General features: G+C 40.0%; 5 protein-coding genes across 10 annotated transcripts in view; 2 read left to right on the plus strand and 3 right to left on the minus strand.

Annotated features, from left to right (window-relative positions):
• slc35a3b (solute carrier family 35 member A3b) overlaps positions 1-1,172 on the minus strand; it is a 14,973-nt gene extending 13,801 nt beyond the window's left edge. For all 3 annotated transcript variants that reach the window (XM_020586729.1, XM_020586726.1, XM_020586730.1), the window contains exon 1: positions 1,085-1,172. The gene's annotated coding sequence lies outside the window, so the exon portion shown is untranslated. The remainder of the gene's footprint in view (positions 1-1,084) is intronic.
• Positions 1-2,888, plus strand: part of imp3 (IMP U3 small nucleolar ribonucleoprotein 3) — a 5,613-nt gene extending 2,725 nt beyond the window's left edge. Inside the window, exons 2-7 of the mRNA XM_020586734.1 lie at positions 739-846; positions 982-1,056; positions 1,160-1,239; positions 1,408-1,459; positions 1,633-1,705; positions 1,900-2,888. Coding sequence (XP_020442390.1) covers positions 739-846; positions 982-1,056; positions 1,160-1,239; positions 1,408-1,459; positions 1,633-1,705; positions 1,900-1,926 — 415 coding nt within the window. The 3' untranslated portion in view covers positions 1,927-2,888. The remainder of the gene's footprint in view (positions 1-738; positions 847-981; positions 1,057-1,159; positions 1,240-1,407; positions 1,460-1,632; positions 1,706-1,899) is intronic.
• On the minus strand, positions 2,228-5,012 carry sec22ba (SEC22 homolog B, vesicle trafficking protein a). Its single transcript, XM_020586733.1, has 5 exons — positions 4,617-5,012; positions 3,968-4,077; positions 3,641-3,801; positions 3,389-3,535; positions 2,228-3,087 (listed from the first exon to the last, which is right to left on the minus strand). Exons 1-5 carry the CDS (start codon positions 4,689-4,691, stop codon positions 2,933-2,935), a joined length of 648 nt encoding a protein of 215 aa, XP_020442389.1. The 5' UTR covers positions 4,692-5,012; the 3' UTR covers positions 2,228-2,932.
• zgc:55943 (uncharacterized protein C1orf21 homolog) lies at positions 4,064-10,725 on the plus strand. 3 transcript variants are annotated; one of them, XM_020586737.1, is made up of 6 exons: positions 4,064-4,087; positions 6,265-6,406; positions 7,514-7,593; positions 7,959-8,029; positions 8,211-8,274; positions 9,619-10,725. In XM_020586737.1, exons 2-6 carry the CDS (start codon positions 6,316-6,318, stop codon positions 9,655-9,657), a joined length of 345 nt encoding a protein of 114 aa, XP_020442393.1. In that variant the 5' UTR covers positions 4,064-4,087; positions 6,265-6,315; the 3' UTR covers positions 9,658-10,725. The 3 variants fall into 3 exon arrangements, with proteins under 3 accessions (XP_020442393.1, XP_020442391.1, XP_020442392.1); XM_020586735.1 differs by lacking the exon at positions 4,064-4,087 and adding an exon at positions 5,122-5,209; XM_020586736.1 differs by lacking the exon at positions 4,064-4,087 and adding an exon at positions 5,263-6,137.
• A 366-nt stretch (positions 10,726-11,091) lies between these two features.
• On the minus strand, positions 11,092-13,182 carry tsen15 (TSEN15 tRNA splicing endonuclease subunit). Of its 2 annotated transcripts, none has more exons than XM_020586759.1 (4): positions 12,969-13,182; positions 12,806-12,887; positions 12,258-12,435; positions 11,092-12,164 (listed from the first exon to the last, which is right to left on the minus strand). In XM_020586759.1, the coding sequence occupies exons 1-4, from the start codon at positions 13,041-13,043 to the stop codon at positions 11,993-11,995; spliced, it is 507 nt and encodes a 168-aa protein (XP_020442415.1). In that variant the 5' UTR covers positions 13,044-13,182; the 3' UTR covers positions 11,092-11,992. The 2 variants fall into 2 exon arrangements, with proteins under 2 accessions (XP_020442415.1, XP_020442416.1); XM_020586760.1 differs by having other exon boundaries at positions 12,258-12,393; positions 12,969-13,177.
• Between the last annotated feature and the right edge of the window lie 1,350 nt (positions 13,183-14,532).

Genomic DNA, 14,532 nt, shown 5'->3' on the forward strand with positions numbered 1-14,532 from the left:
ACAACTTTTAGTTTTTAATTTATTTTAGTAAGTTGTCTTAATTTTTAAACTAATGGACCCTCAAATTTTTGTGGCTTCATACTTGGGATACTCTTTGAAAGCTGGCAGCATTAACAGTTTATATATCGAAAAATATATCGTTATCGATCAACATGGGAAAAAAATGATCGAGATTACATTTTTGCCATATCGCCCAGCCCTATTCAGGAGCTACTCTTTTGTCTAAATGCTGTGGGTTTAGCTTGAGAGGAGAGGCCAAATTGTTGATAACATTAATACAGTGAGATTTTGTTATCCAACATCTAGAGGAAGATTCAGGTGGTTTACTGTCCACGTTCATCCTGGATCTGACTGAAGGTTACATACAGTCAGGGAAAAAATTATTTGAACCCCAGCTGATTTTGTAAGTTTGCCCACTAACAAAGAAATGATCAGTCTACAATGTCAATGGTAGGTTCATGTGAACAGTGAGAGACACAACAATAACAAAAAAATTCAGAAAAATGCATTACAAAAAAAAGTTATACATTAATTTGCATTTTCATGAATGAAATAAGTATTTGATCCCTTTGCAAAACGTGCTTTAGTACTTGGTGGCAAAAGTTAGCTGACATAAACACAGCTTAAACATATTAAATCTTTTCATTTGCTGATACTGTAGCCTGCCTCTGTCAATCAGCTGATATGTTTCCCATTAGAAACTTGGATACATTGTTTTTTTTCCCTCCAATGTCTCAGATACAACAAGCTGAGTCGTAACATCAGAGATCTTGCCCAGAAAATCAGAGACCTGGATGAGAGAGATGGCTTCAGAGCTCAGTGCACACATCAACTACTGGAAAAACTGTGAGTGCCAGGATGTAATGACCATGTTCTGCCATGTTGTGTTTACTGTATGTTGTGTTCACTCTTTGCAGTTTGGTGTAATATTATAGCCCATTCTAAACTTCAGTTAATATCATACTTGTTTCTTCACACAAGGTATAGCATCGGCCTCATCCCCACCAGACAGAACCTCTCCCTCACGGAAAAAGTCACAGCGTCTTCATTTTGCAGGTAAATAATCATGCATCCCGTTACATACTGTGACTGTTGATATTCAGTCCATGGATGGCACCTGTCCATTTTCTGTGCTTCCGATCTCCTGTGACTCCTACAGGCGGAGGTTGCCAAGCATCATGCTGAACCTCCGTATGGCTCAGAACCTGAAGACAGCCATCACCTTCATTGAACAAGGACGTATCCTTCATTAGTGCGAGAGTTTACACCCACAAAATGTCTTATACTCTAGCATACTGTAGCTGTTTTTTCTAAAGCATTATATCGTGTTATTCCTGACACATATTACAGTTAACTAACCCCAAGGGTCAAATTTATTTTGCCATATTGTCCTTGAATCAGATTCAGATGTGCGTGTTGGCCCAGACATTGTTACAGACCCAGCATTCCTGGTCACAAGGTTGTTCCACATTTCCTTTTGTCCATTTACATTTCTTTACAATTGCTTGATGGAGCTTACGCCCTTTTACACAAACTGTACATTCTGTAAAAACAAGAAGCTAACAGTAAAGATGGCAGTTTAAAAGCACCTCATGTGACTAAACACTGACCCTGTTATTATGACTCTTTCAGAAATATGGAAGATTTTGTCACTTGGGTGGACTCTTCAAAGATCAAGCAGCATGTCATGAATTACAATGATGAGGTGAGTGATTTTTCAGAAAGTGCTTACAGATTTTTTTTTTTTTAAGGAAAATGCTTATTTGCTGTAGTGTCAAGTGAATAACCATCTAGTGTTTGAATCAGTCATAAAACATACACATAGAAGTTTCATTCATCATTCTTCAGGAGGCAAAGCATAATTCTGATACTGTAGAAATGAAATTGTTTCCTTTGCAGAGGGACGACTTTGATCTGTTGTCGTAAGTTTGTTTGCCTACTGTCGTCACCCTGGAGGGCAGGAACAAGAACTGTGCCCTGAAAAAGCCTCCAGCTTTGAAACTGTTGAAGGAAAATCATATGTGAGTCTCACCACATTAGTAGCCATGACCTCACTGAGCAAGGACGGAAGGACTGCACTTCCAGGCGCTGTACTGTTCACCAAACATCTTTCTTTTTATCTGGTCAGAATTTGTCATGGAATTCTGACCTACTGACAGTTGATAACCCAATCAAAATATGTCAGATTTTGTATTTGTGCCTGTCACTATGATCATTTCACTCTTTACTTGGAACCTGCTCAGTCAACCGTAGCACAAGAGCACAGTGTCTCACTCACTTTATCCAGTGGAGCCACTCCAACATTGGTCATCATCACATTCTGTTCCTTCTCCTTTAGCTCTATTGTTTGTGCTGCATAAAGTGTCTTTGTGTGAACATTACTCCTCGGGTTGGTATATGTGTGACAGGCATGTGTGTACTGAATATACTAAACACAAGGACTGTGGCTCTGTAATATTAACATGTCATACACACAGATGTGAAATAGAAACTGACAAGTTGATAAATATTTAATCATTTCCATAAGACTTTGTTGCAATGTAAACAAAACACATTTCTTGTTATCACAGTGTTAGGACTTTTACCAACCTTTGCATAGGTTTACATATGCTGAAACTTAAAGAAACCCAAGTAACAGTGTAAACATTGATTTATCAAAACCCTCCCCCTTAACATTCCAGTAAAGACGGTTACATGCACTCACCATAAACCATTTACTTCCATACAAAAAGTCCCATCACAAACCTATGGCTCAATCTATACTCTGTGTATAGCATCACTCGGGTGAAGAAGGCATAGAGACAACATTGACCTTCAACATGAATAGATTGTATGACACCTTTAAGGCACCCTGGTATAACAGGAATGTAACAGGGTCTGTTAAATGTTTAATACCCTCTTTCTGGTATCAAAGTCCCTGTTTGAAAGTCCATTAAAGCCACCAGAAACGCACATAGATGATGAGTGTGATGAAACACACTGCCACAGCTGCCACCTTGGCGTACATGGAGCGAGTGTTGAGGTATTTAGCATCGCTCCGGTACTTCTTTGACAGGGTGGACAAATTGCTGGCTTTAGTGTCTAGCGCTGAGGGACAAAGAAGTATCAAGATAACATGACCTGGATGTTTCCTTTGCAAGAAATGTATATTTCGTTTTGAAAAGTTCTGTAACGGAACTAAGTAAAAACTGCAAGAAAAGTAGAGAAAGTGATTTACAAGTGTGACAAGGACTCATCAGAATCTAGTGTTTTCCAAAACACCACCACAAAATGATAATTTTCACAAAGGCAGTAGTAATAGCAAAATTACAATTGGTTACACTATGTCATGGGGTTTTCTTTGTGCAGCAAACTTGGTCAGAAATGCTTTTTCTGTTCCTGTACTTACCAGAGAGAGCTTCTCCTCTCTGTAGAACTTCCTCAATATTTGCCACCATAATCTTCTGGACATCCTGTAGTTCCGTGTTGATACTACCCAGATTCCTCCTGGTCCTGTTGTCAACATACGTCTTCTTTTTTTTCTGGATGTATGTGTCTGAAATGGTGTGTGAATTACATGGTCAATTTTTTTTTTTTTTACAGAGAGTGAACAATAAAATGTTTCTTCAGTGTACTGCAAAGAGATCACAAAAAGTCTTACCAAATTCTATGAAAGAGTATGGCCTCGTTACCGTGGACACTTTTTTCCCATACAGGTAATGGAACTCAGTGTGGAGGTCTTCAAGGTAGGCAAAAGCCATCTTTTTGGGAAATGAAGCCTCACAGAGGGAGAGGTAGCACACATCCTCTGCTATTAAACAGCTATAAACATGACATGAGTTCGGTTCAAATCAATGGTTATTTATAATCACCTTTATGCCTGTAATATGCATTGAACCCCACCAAACCTAATTTGCGGTACTACAGGAGTAACACTTCTGTTAAAGGACTCTCTGCACTCTTAAGTGAACAATCTGTGCTAGCTTACTGAAAGTACATGTCCCCGGCCTCCAAGATACAGCGGGCAGGACTCTGCGCATTCAGTTTGCGGCATAGCTGCTTGGCTTGGCTCTGGTACTGCTGGAGGTCTCTTCCTGACTGAAAAAGGGTAGGCAAAGACATGCTCATGAAGTAACAAATAATCCAAAGGCCATGATAATTTAGAAGAAGGTAAATATAGTTGACAATTTAATTGCTCATTAGCAGAAGAAGCTAAAGTTGGAAAGCCGAAACCTTATACAAAATAATATTTTTGGCAAACAAAACGTAATAAACGACTACAATTACTAAACGATTATGTAAATACACTTTAAGCTGCTTTTACTCCCACAGCTCTTCATTGAAATAATTTATACACAGCGTTGGACAGGAACAAATGTAACTACGTAATTTAGCTACGCTATTTGGCGTTTAGCTAGTAAACAATTTTTTAAAGTTAATGTTTTGTTAAAATAAATGTCTCAATATACTACAAAGAATCAAAATAGTCTTTAATCTTGTTTTGCGATGTTACCATACACCCTTACGGAAGCTATCCGTCGTTAAACGCAATTGTTATTGAATGCTATTTGGCTTGTAGCTACTTTTCATACAGAGAGCGTATATGGCCCACATTATGGGGAAGCTATGTATCCTACTTGTTCATCCTCCTGTACGGACGCAGCGAGCGGTAGCCCGTCCGCTATACGAGCGATTATTGTTAGTAAAATCATAGTGACTGACGTCCGTAATCCGCGGCGTCAGTTGTTGGCTTTGCCAGTGATAACGAATTTAAGAAACTTTGTATTGTTTACTGGCAACTTTGATGACACGGGATGGGCGGAAGTTCGTGGTGCACCGGTGAATTAGGCCCGAGTGGAAACTGTTAACTTAGTCAATTTTTCATCGCATAAGGAGGAAGGCTAGCCTAAAATCGCATCGACAGGGAAGTTGAGGTTTTGTGTCCTGCTAATACTGCAAATAATAATCATTCCTGGAACAACATTTATTTTTATTCGCTGTTGTTTCACTCGCGTCTTTCTTTTCAAACCAGTAGGCGCTATTTGATCACTTTAGCCGAGTATCAAGCCATGAGCTCCAGCAGTCCGAGCAGACAGCTGGCAGACGGTCTGACTGCATCTCGACTGCTGATGCCTGTATTGAGCCGAGGGGTGCAGATGCGACCTGTCCTGCTCCTCCATCTGGACTAAAACCAGAGGAAGGACCCTTGAACCATGCGTAAACCAGAAAGGTAGGCCACTGCTCTTGCATTTATTTTGTTGGTGTTTACTGGGCTCCGTCTAGGTGGTCTCGTCTCGGTGTTTCCTGCTGGCCGTGGGATAGCTACTCTTTTCGCAGCTTTTGTTATTATTTGTAAAAGAGACACTGATTGCCTTTCTCTGATATTGTAAATCAAGACGTGGCTCGATATTTTGCAGCTTTTGATAGAATGCATTTCCACTTACTTTCTTAGTCGTTTTTCTAAAACTGTAGTATATATATAGTATGTATAGTATACACCGTGCATGGGATGCAGCTGCAGCTTTTATGTATACCCTATGAATGCAGGCTACACATAGAAGCTGGTAGTAAAGAGGACACGAATCTGTCAGCTGATCATACTGGGATCAACCACTTTGCGTTTTCCCGATCCTAAAGCAATACACAACCAGGTGGTTTGGTCGAACATACTGTTACGTTAGCCATATTGTTGCGACTCTTACAAGCCGATAGAGCGGTGGAGATGGGCGTGCGAGGCCACAGCTTAATCCTCTGAGCCCCCCAGAAACCCCCTCCTCTAGTAAACGAGCTTGGCACGGTGGTATCCTCGCAGCCTGAAAGGCCTTATTGTTGCGGTGCAGCCGGCACCGACGTGCGCACCCTCTCACTGGTGTTTTCCCAGACTGGTGTGTGGATAATTCACGACGCCGCTACACTGTCTGATACTGTCTTTTCCGGAAATAGATTGAGATACCCGTGTTTTTAATTCAAGGGTGGGGCGCTTCATGACTAATTGGTGACTAAAAATGTGCATCTCTCAAGCCGAAGTTCAGGGGATTTCTTCCTGTGCAAAATGAAGACTACTACAAGACCACATTACTGGATGTCCTAATAAGGACAGAAGCTTCTCAGAGGATTTCCCTAGAGACAAATCCTTCATCACAAGGCCTGTCTGTTATGTGAGGCTTTTCTGCCTGGTGGCCTTTGCTCACAAACTAAGTTTGTGTATCATATCGTACCGTATTGTTACATCCTTAATAGATAGAATAATAAAGTATATTTAACCCCCCCCCAATCTGCCCCCAGGTGTACTTCTCATGCTTAGGGGTGAGGAGGAGAACAGCTGAGGAGGAGGAGATGGGTTGCACCTCTGCCAAGCAGGTGTCTGCCGTGCCCAACGATGAGGAGGGCCAGAATAAATCCTACAGCAACGGGGACCTGGTCTCTGGTCAGTGTTTATACTGTACACGTCAAAGTGATTGACTGCAGATGCTGAAGAGTTCTTTTATGGAGGTAGAAAACAAGATAAAAGTTCACAAAGTTGAAAAGATGGAAACAACAACCGTCATACTTTTTCAAGCTCAAAGTGCCTTTATTGATTTAGAAAACAGTTTCCGCTTATGTGTATAAATGTAAATAGTAGGGATGTAACAATATTTGTAATTTCATAACTTATCATTTAGTAAAGGGCATTTTTTTCATATTTTTCCTTCATCGCGATAAATACCATATCATGGACTTTCTATCGTGATGGTATCGTACCGTATTGTTACATCCTTAATAGATAGAATAATAAAGTATATTAAAAACATAATTTTATCTGTATGATTAACTCTGACTCTTCTAAGTGGAAATCACTGCTGCGATGAAGAAAAATTTAGTTTCTCTTTTTAAAATCTGTAAATGAATGAATGAATGAATGAAGAAGTGCAATCTTAATCTAGCCTTAGAAATGGTTAAGTGCGATCTTAATCTAGCCTTAGAAATGGTTAACGTTAATCAGTAGCAGACTGGTGAACCTTGTTGATTGTCCAGTTGACCCTTAGGTAGGTGTGCATGGTCAAAATGCTGTCATCTGTAAGGCAAACGTCACCTGTTACAGGTGTCTAGTTACTGTTGGCTAATTTTATTATCATAAAGAAAAGTTATTTAAAAAAATACAGCTGCTCCAGATTAACATAACAAACTGCTAATAATAAAAATGTGATAATGATGTCTTAGAACTGTGTGAGACCATCATTACTATGCATATCTGTACATTTCCTCCTAACTGTGTGGGAGCGAGACATACGAGGGGGCTGTGCATGTGTGAGAGAGAAGACGCAGGCTGACAGCTTATGTGTTTGCCACTTGCCAACCATTGTTAATGGAGGATTTAGTCAGGAGTGTGAGAATTTAAGCCCATGCAGTAATTAATTTGCCAAGTACTGACCTGTGAGAATTGTTATCCCAGAGGACTGTGCTGATTGGAGTGTCTGTGAGCGGTCTGTGTGCCTGATGTGTAATAATAAGAGGAGATGTACTCTCTGCCTTCCTGTCGCCCACTTTGTTACAGATGAGTACAAGGTGAAAAGCATGGATAAAGTCAAATACATCAGCGGAGAAGAGGCAGGAGTGGACAGCCAGGACAGCGCAGTGCGTGACTTCTATTGTATTCTAATGTTAAGTCTCTAATGGGATTTTCACTGTATTTAATGGCTTCTGTTTGTTAAAGACAAACTTTATATTCATACACTTTTGTTCAGATTTTAAATCACTGTGCTGCAGATTAATAAAGGAAAACAGAAGACATGTAATGAAATGCTAGAAGTTTTTAATGCCCACCTTTTTTTGTTGTTTTTCTTTTTGAACAAATTCATATAAACAGCTACGTTTAAAATATTGTCATTATAAAATGATGTAAGGCAACTGTAGAACTTTTAATTGTATTTTAGCATGAGATAGAATAAGACAACTAGTAGATTGTGTGCATTTTTGTTTATTTGTGTGATGTGCCACAGGAGAAAAGTGCTCTCCTTAGTAAAGGTCAACATGCGGATGAAACTGGATCTAATGGAAATGGAAAGATACTGTGAGTCTTAGTAATCGATGTTGCTGCTTCTGCTCTTGAAATTCCCCTAACATCTGTTTATAGTGTATGTTGTGCATTAGTGGCGTGTTAGACTGATTTGATCAGCTGTCATCTAAACCTGTTGTCGTGCCTTAAGTTATACTGAAAAGCTGTACCCTGCTGTACCATTTCGCTGTTCCAGGAGCATCCACTCCTCAGAGAGCCAGCAAGAATTTTTCAGGATGTTGGATGAGAAAATTGAAAAGGTAAGGAATGACAAACCTTCGCTGCAGCATCACTTTGCTTTTGTGTTTCTGCTGAAAAATCCCTCAGCTAAATGACATAATGGATGTTAATCCTATTGCTGGTGCAAATCTGGACTGAGTGAGGACACAGCAGATGATAACATGCACCGTCCCCAATCTGTCATGTCCAGCACAGTCTGGTCTTTTAAAGTAGGAATGTTGAAAACATGTTTTACTGACAGTGTCACTGCATACGGTCACAAAGAAAAGTGGTTTAGTTAAAGTGTAGTCCAGGCTTTTATATGTTCTTTTCTGTGGCATGAGGCAGTTTAGTCACATTCTGTATATTAAAGTACAGGGCTGGCATTATTCTGTAGTGCTCCCATGGTCATGAAAAGACTAAAACAAGTGATGAATTGGCTCTGCTAACAAGTACTGTATGTCTAAAACTTGACAGAACTTAGTCCTCTGTGAGGAATAGGCTTTATTAACACAGTTCAATGAGCCACACTGCTGATCTGGGTGACATGCTTGTTCATTATGATGAACATTGGCAGTAGTTTATTTGGAGCTGGTCCAATATGCACAGACCTGCTGCTGGAACCAGTCCCCAGCGCAGCACATTTGCATTAATCTGCAGCTAAAAACAGTCCCCAACAAATGCCCCTTAATGTTTGTGGAAAAACTGTTTAGTGACATTAGTTAGACTTTTTCAAATACAAGTATTTATTTATTTTAAGGTTTGTGTTCAGAAGGAACTAATTCAAGAGCTTTCAACCAGTGGTCCATGCATTCCTGGTGGTCTGTGACACAGGTGTAAGAAAATATCAATACACTTGAGTATCACGATATTATGCTTTGTAATACTGTATCAATTCTCAAAAGCATGTCGATTTTTTAATCCATAGTTCACGTCAAGCAGTGCTGCTGTTGGATGCTACAGGGACTATGACAGAAAAAACTTTCTGACATGACATTTTATGCATATGGCCGTGTTGCTTATTTTGTCAGTTTTCTAAAAGAAGATTTAAAAAAAAAATTGCAACATATCGCCTTGGTAACAGTATATCGAATTGCAAACCCTGTATCGTGATATGTACCATATTGCAAGATTCTTGCCAGTACGCAGTCCTAGTCTGAAGGCGTGGCAGGTGGCCCTGGCCATGTATTCAGTAAAGTCAAGGTGATATTCAGGAGCTAAGAGCCACACACACGGTCCTGAAACAGCATAACCTTAACTTTTTATACAAGTATTGAAATGACATTAATAATGTGTGTGTGTGTGTGTGTGGGTGGGTGGGTGTGTGTGGGTGGTTGTGTACAGTAAATATAACTTGTATTAACATGTCTCTGGTTCGTATCCAGGGTCGGGACTACTGCTCAGAGGAAGAGGATATTACATAGCAGTGTGATCTGGTACCTGCCCATCCAGGTTTGAGAGGAACTGTCATTGAAGTGACACAGATGAACCGTGCCACATGGCACCAAGGTCAGGGGGCCTTGTTTCGACTGTCCGAGAAGAATGGATTACAGCACTTTCTTGCCCTGCTGCTCACAACCTGCTCATCTGATTAACCCTGAGAAAGATTGAAACCAAAGTTAAAGATGGATCAGTGTTCACTCTCCAAAGGGAGAGAACTTGTACGATGAAGCTGATGAAATCTAGAGATCTTAAAGATCACTTGCGTTTGTTTTCATGCTTGGATACCTTCTGAAAGGTGAATATACGTGGCTATCACTGAGACCTTCTATACTCATTCAAAACACTCAGCAGCAGTAACAAGCGGCGCTGTTGTGGACGCTCACTCTTAAAGGAAAATAACGTTTCTATCTGCATCGTTTTGAATATTTCAACCTCGAACGCCGCCTTGAAAAGTCACTGGGTTTGAAAGACACAGTATGAGCCTCTTTTCTACAGTTCACTGGCCAGTACAGTGCATTTGTCTGTCCACGTCTGTGTCAGTGTAGAGTATTTATGTTGAATAAGGCTCAGGGTTGAAGTGTTGTACTGTCTAGTGTGGTTAAGTCCTTCTCACTGAGACACTGTTGCACCATTAAAGACACACCTACTCACACAGCAGGGTTACTGCAGTCCCCCGCTTCAGTATCTGTTCTGTGTGAACTCTACAGAGTGAGCACTGCAATGCCACATATTAGTCTGTGTTTCACTCACCAGTGTTATGTTGTTGTGTTCAGTTTCTATGTTGAATTGTTTTCTATAAAAATAAAGCATTTTCACAGTATCTTACCCACATAGCTGACACTGTTGTGCTGTTTCAAGAACTGGTACCACAGATGAAAGTGCAGAAAACAACCTGCAAATGAAGCAATTTGTGAACAATATACTCATAGATACCAATCAGCCTTAACATTATGACAACACTGTGTACAAAGGAGTCAGTGTGATACTCGGCTGGCACTCGTGTCACTGCAGCTCACTGTGAATCCGTTTGCTTCCACAGTTCTACTGTCAGGAAGAGCATGAATGTGTCGACCATTCAGTGGAAAACTTATGTAAAAGGAGTGAAAACTGGTTTTGAGGACAAGTTATTTTTCATTTTCAACAATTTTAACAAAGATTCAAACTAAATGGAATCTTTTGAAAAGTTGGAATGGAAATATAAAAATTTAATCTACAGGTCGACCTCATCATCAGTGAGCCTTGGATGATGGTTCACTGTTTGTCCTTCCTTAGACACTGTTGGTAGGTACTGACCACTGCAGACCAAGAACACCCAACAAGACCTGGAGTGTGGGAGATGATCTGACCCAGTCGTCAGCATCACAGTTTGGACCTTGTCAAAGTCACTCAGATCCTTGTGTTTGCTCATTGTTCCTGCTTCCAACATGTCAACTTCAAGGACTGAATGTTCATTTCCTGGCTAATATACCCCACACACTGACAGGTGACACTGTAACAAGGTAGTCAGTGTTGTTCACGTCACCTCTGTGGTCGTAATGTTATGGCTGAGTGGTGTATGTACCACAGTGCAGTGTTGATGAATATATACATATTCTGCACCATATAATAAAAATTAGCATCACACCAATGCAATGGAACAAATGAAAACACAAAGATCATTTGATGCTGATAGAACCCACTGGTATAAATGATATTTATCAGGTCATTTGAGCTTATGTAACAGTAATAATAATTCAGATCATTTCATTTCCACCCTTTCAAGAGCCACTATTTTCTGCTGGACTCTAGTCACATTGTGTGTAAAATGTTATGCGGATGCCCTGCAGTTTCACAATTTTTCAGGGAGAGTTATGTAGACACACCTAGACAGCTCTGTAGTGTGCTTACACTAGAGCTCCCCAACATGGCACCTGTGGCGGTAGTCGTAAGATAAATCGAGGGATCGCAAGACGAGGAACAGAATTGTTAAGTGCAAAAAACATTTATGCACAAAATTATATATTTTTCCCCTAAATGTTCCTTTTCCCTGTGAATGATTGGGTAATTACAAGTCTCCACCTTGTAAATGCAGTTCAAATAAAGCACTTCTTTGCTGACTGATTTACAGTCTATAAACAAATGTAACCAGTGATGACACGTTCTCTTGAAAACCACTGAAGTCCACTTCACAGCCACATACACCACCTGGAGGGTTACCATGGATGGGCCGAACGGCACCTTCTGCCATACTGTCAGTCCAGCCTTGTGGTCATGTCTCATACAGACAGACTGAGCATCCAGTGTCTTTGCTCCTCTGTTATTGTCTTCTGACTCTGCTCAGTGTTGTTGCCGTCTCTTCCGGTGCTGCCGGCGTCCCACATCCTGAAAAGGTCCTACAGGAGGGTCCGGTGTCACCAATCCATCAGTCATCCTCTGGTAGACCAGGGTGGAGTCGGATGCCACAGCACACAGCAGCACAGGAAAGCCCCTGTCCAGCACGTGTCGTATACTGCAAATCAGAGAGGAGGAGGATGACATGTGACAGTCTATAAACCAAAAAGAAGAGGCAGTACACTTCAGAGCTTCTCTGGTGTCTCATTACCTTTTGTGGCTCAGAGATTGGTCAACAGGCAGAGGAAGGACAGTGTGGACGGGTGCTCCTTCCTTCTCCCTCCCTTCCAGCAAAACCACCTGCAGTTCTGGACTCTTGACACATGACACCTCTTTCCACCGACGCACTGCGAAGGACAGGATGAGGGTTACTGTAAGGATGTAGTGCTCTGCTGATGAGATGACAGTGTTCTCAGTCACCACTGGATACTGATTTATCCTGCTTTTCTCTGGCTGGACAATTTTTGCATTTTACTCTAATCACGAGACACACACAAGTTAAAATAGTAGCTAATTTATGTGCTGCTTAGCACTAAAACTGCTAAATCTGTTTTTTTAAATGTATTTATTTATTTACTAAAACTATATATTAAGATTTCAAAAACGTTTGAAACATCATGTTACTAGATCACGGTTTAAAGAAAATGCAGCTGATCTATTGAATCAAATGAATTAAAGAACTAAATCCTGAGTATAATCCCGTTAAATGACCGTCTGGCAAACACAACCAAACAAAATGACACATCTGATCAAACTCACCCTCAGCAAGATCCATGTACACAAGGAAAGCGGCGTGCACCTGGGCGCTGTCCCCCACCTCCAGAGTCTTCATCTGCTGATACTAATACCAAAGAACAAACGCTGATTACTGCGAGATTTAACAGCAGGCCTCTGGATGCAGCTCCGGTACACCAACACTCACCGTGGGATGCACTAGGATCCAGTTCGGAGGAGGTGGTTTCTCTGTGACACCCGGTCTACCTGACGTTCCCAACATTTTTATTTTTTTAAATGTATCTACAAGCAAAATAGCGGTTTATTTAAACACAGCCCAGCGCCAGGACATACTGCTGGCCATACAGGATGCGTGAGCTATATTTTCGGGTTTTGCTTGCGTGCTGCATTTAAAGTCGTCCGGGTGGAAACTGATACTATTTTCTTCCGTTAAGCCTGCCAGTCAAAGATTCGGGGCGAAAATAGCCCATTGTCTACAATTGCCGAAACATTTATGATAAATTGATTTCGGTAGTTTTATTTATCCTTTATTACAAGGTTATATATTATGTCTGTACCTTCACCTTTATGCCTTATACTTTTTGATTCTACTACTAATTATAATAATACTAATTATTATCATATTTACTTTAGATGTATAGATTTGTACATATTTATTTATTTTAATGTGGACCACTTTTCACTTAGCGTGTGGAATAAAGTTTGAAATAAAAATGAAACAATAAGAATAAGAATAAACTCATCTCTTCATCTTCGTAGACTAAGGTACCATCTATTTTTTAAATCTTTTAATGTGACATTGTGATCTTACAGTGGCCTTATCAACCTACATGTCTTTATGACTAGTAAGCGATCAGTTTCATATGTTCCATGTAATAAGTGTTCAACATACTGTAAAATACATTTACATAATAAAGGCTCAAATCTGTTAACTACGGTTGTGGATGGTACAGTACAAGCAAAATGACGAGATTTGCTCAGTATCTAGGTAAAACATGAATTTTCTCACTTTAAGAAATTTCATTTTAATGTTGCAATATTTTTACATATTTTCTCATTAACAACATCAAATCTTTTCCCATTTAAACACAATATTTTGTATAATAATGAACCAAATAACATTTTGTGATATAGCCAAATAAAATGTTAGGTTTCTTGTACTATAAACAAAATATGTCGTAACAACATTGAACATAAACACGTTATTACATAAAAAGGATCTTTTAAAGAAATCTTAGAAAAAACTGAGCATTTTTTTCACCATGTTGGCTGTGATACTGAAATATGTAGTGCATGTTGGGACTGTAGGTTGGGAAAAAGGAGCAGAAGCGAATCCAACAGAGACAGGCCCGAGATGGAGACTTTAATGAAACGCTACAGTTGCACAACTCACATTAACCCCTCAGTTAAAACACAATTACAACCTCAGGTGCATAACTAGGTCAAGATGTCACTTCTGTCTTTCTGCAGTGGAGACATCAATTCATTTCGTCATTTGTTTAGGACTATGATCGATAATAGAGACAATAATCATCATCATCATAGAGATTCAAGGCGGTTTTTTGTTTTGGTTGAAAGTTTATAAAGGTCGACAATTTCATGCTCATAGTGCAGTGTAGCCACCCCCCCACCCCCAAAAAAAACACAGGAGATGAACAGTGATCAACTCAAACAACTTTATTTAAAGAAAAAAAAAAGCACTGGTATTTTCAAGCAAACAATGGAACCATTTAATATTAGTATTGTTCCAT

Source organism: Monopterus albus, unplaced genomic scaffold (genome assembly GCF_001952655.1).
Source record: "Monopterus albus unplaced genomic scaffold, M_albus_1.0 scaffold420.1, whole genome shotgun sequence".
In the NCBI taxonomy this organism is placed as follows: Eukaryota; Metazoa; Chordata; class Actinopteri; order Synbranchiformes; family Synbranchidae; genus Monopterus; species Monopterus albus.

What these genes read in the sequence shown, in the direction of transcription:
- tsen15 (XM_020586759.1), bottom strand. Translation starts at nt 13,043, where the DNA reads ATGTTGGGAACGTCAGGTAGACCGGGTGTCACAGAGAAACCACCTCCT. An exon ending in GGATCCTAGTGCATCCCACG is followed by an intron (nt 12,888 to 12,968) that starts GTGAGTGTTGGT and finishes CTTTGGTATTAG; the next exon opens with TATCAGCAGATGAAGACTCT. An exon ending in CAATCTCTGAGCCACAAAAG is followed by an intron (nt 12,165 to 12,257) that starts GTAATGAGACAC and finishes TCTGATTTGCAG; the next exon opens with TATACGACACGTGCTGGACA.
- sec22ba (XM_020586733.1), bottom strand. Translation starts at nt 4,691, where the DNA reads ATGATTTTACTAACAATAATCGCTCGTATAGCGGACGGGCTACCGCTC. An exon ending in GCCGGGGACATGTACTTTCA is followed by an intron (nt 3,802 to 3,967) that starts GTAAGCTAGCAC and finishes TCATGTTTATAG; the next exon opens with CTGTTTAATAGCAGAGGATG. An exon ending in ATACTCTTTCATAGAATTTG is followed by an intron (nt 3,536 to 3,640) that starts GTAAGACTTTTT and finishes ACACCATTTCAG; the next exon opens with ACACATACATCCAGAAAAAA.
- zgc:55943 (XM_020586737.1), top strand. Translation starts at nt 6,316, where the DNA reads ATGGGTTGCACCTCTGCCAAGCAGGTGTCTGCCGTGCCCAACGATGAG. An exon ending in CAACGGGGACCTGGTCTCTG is followed by an intron (nt 6,407 to 7,513) that starts GTCAGTGTTTAT and finishes ACTTTGTTACAG; the next exon opens with ATGAGTACAAGGTGAAAAGC. An exon ending in AATGGAAATGGAAAGATACT is followed by an intron (nt 8,030 to 8,210) that starts GTGAGTCTTAGT and finishes TCGCTGTTCCAG; the next exon opens with GAGCATCCACTCCTCAGAGA.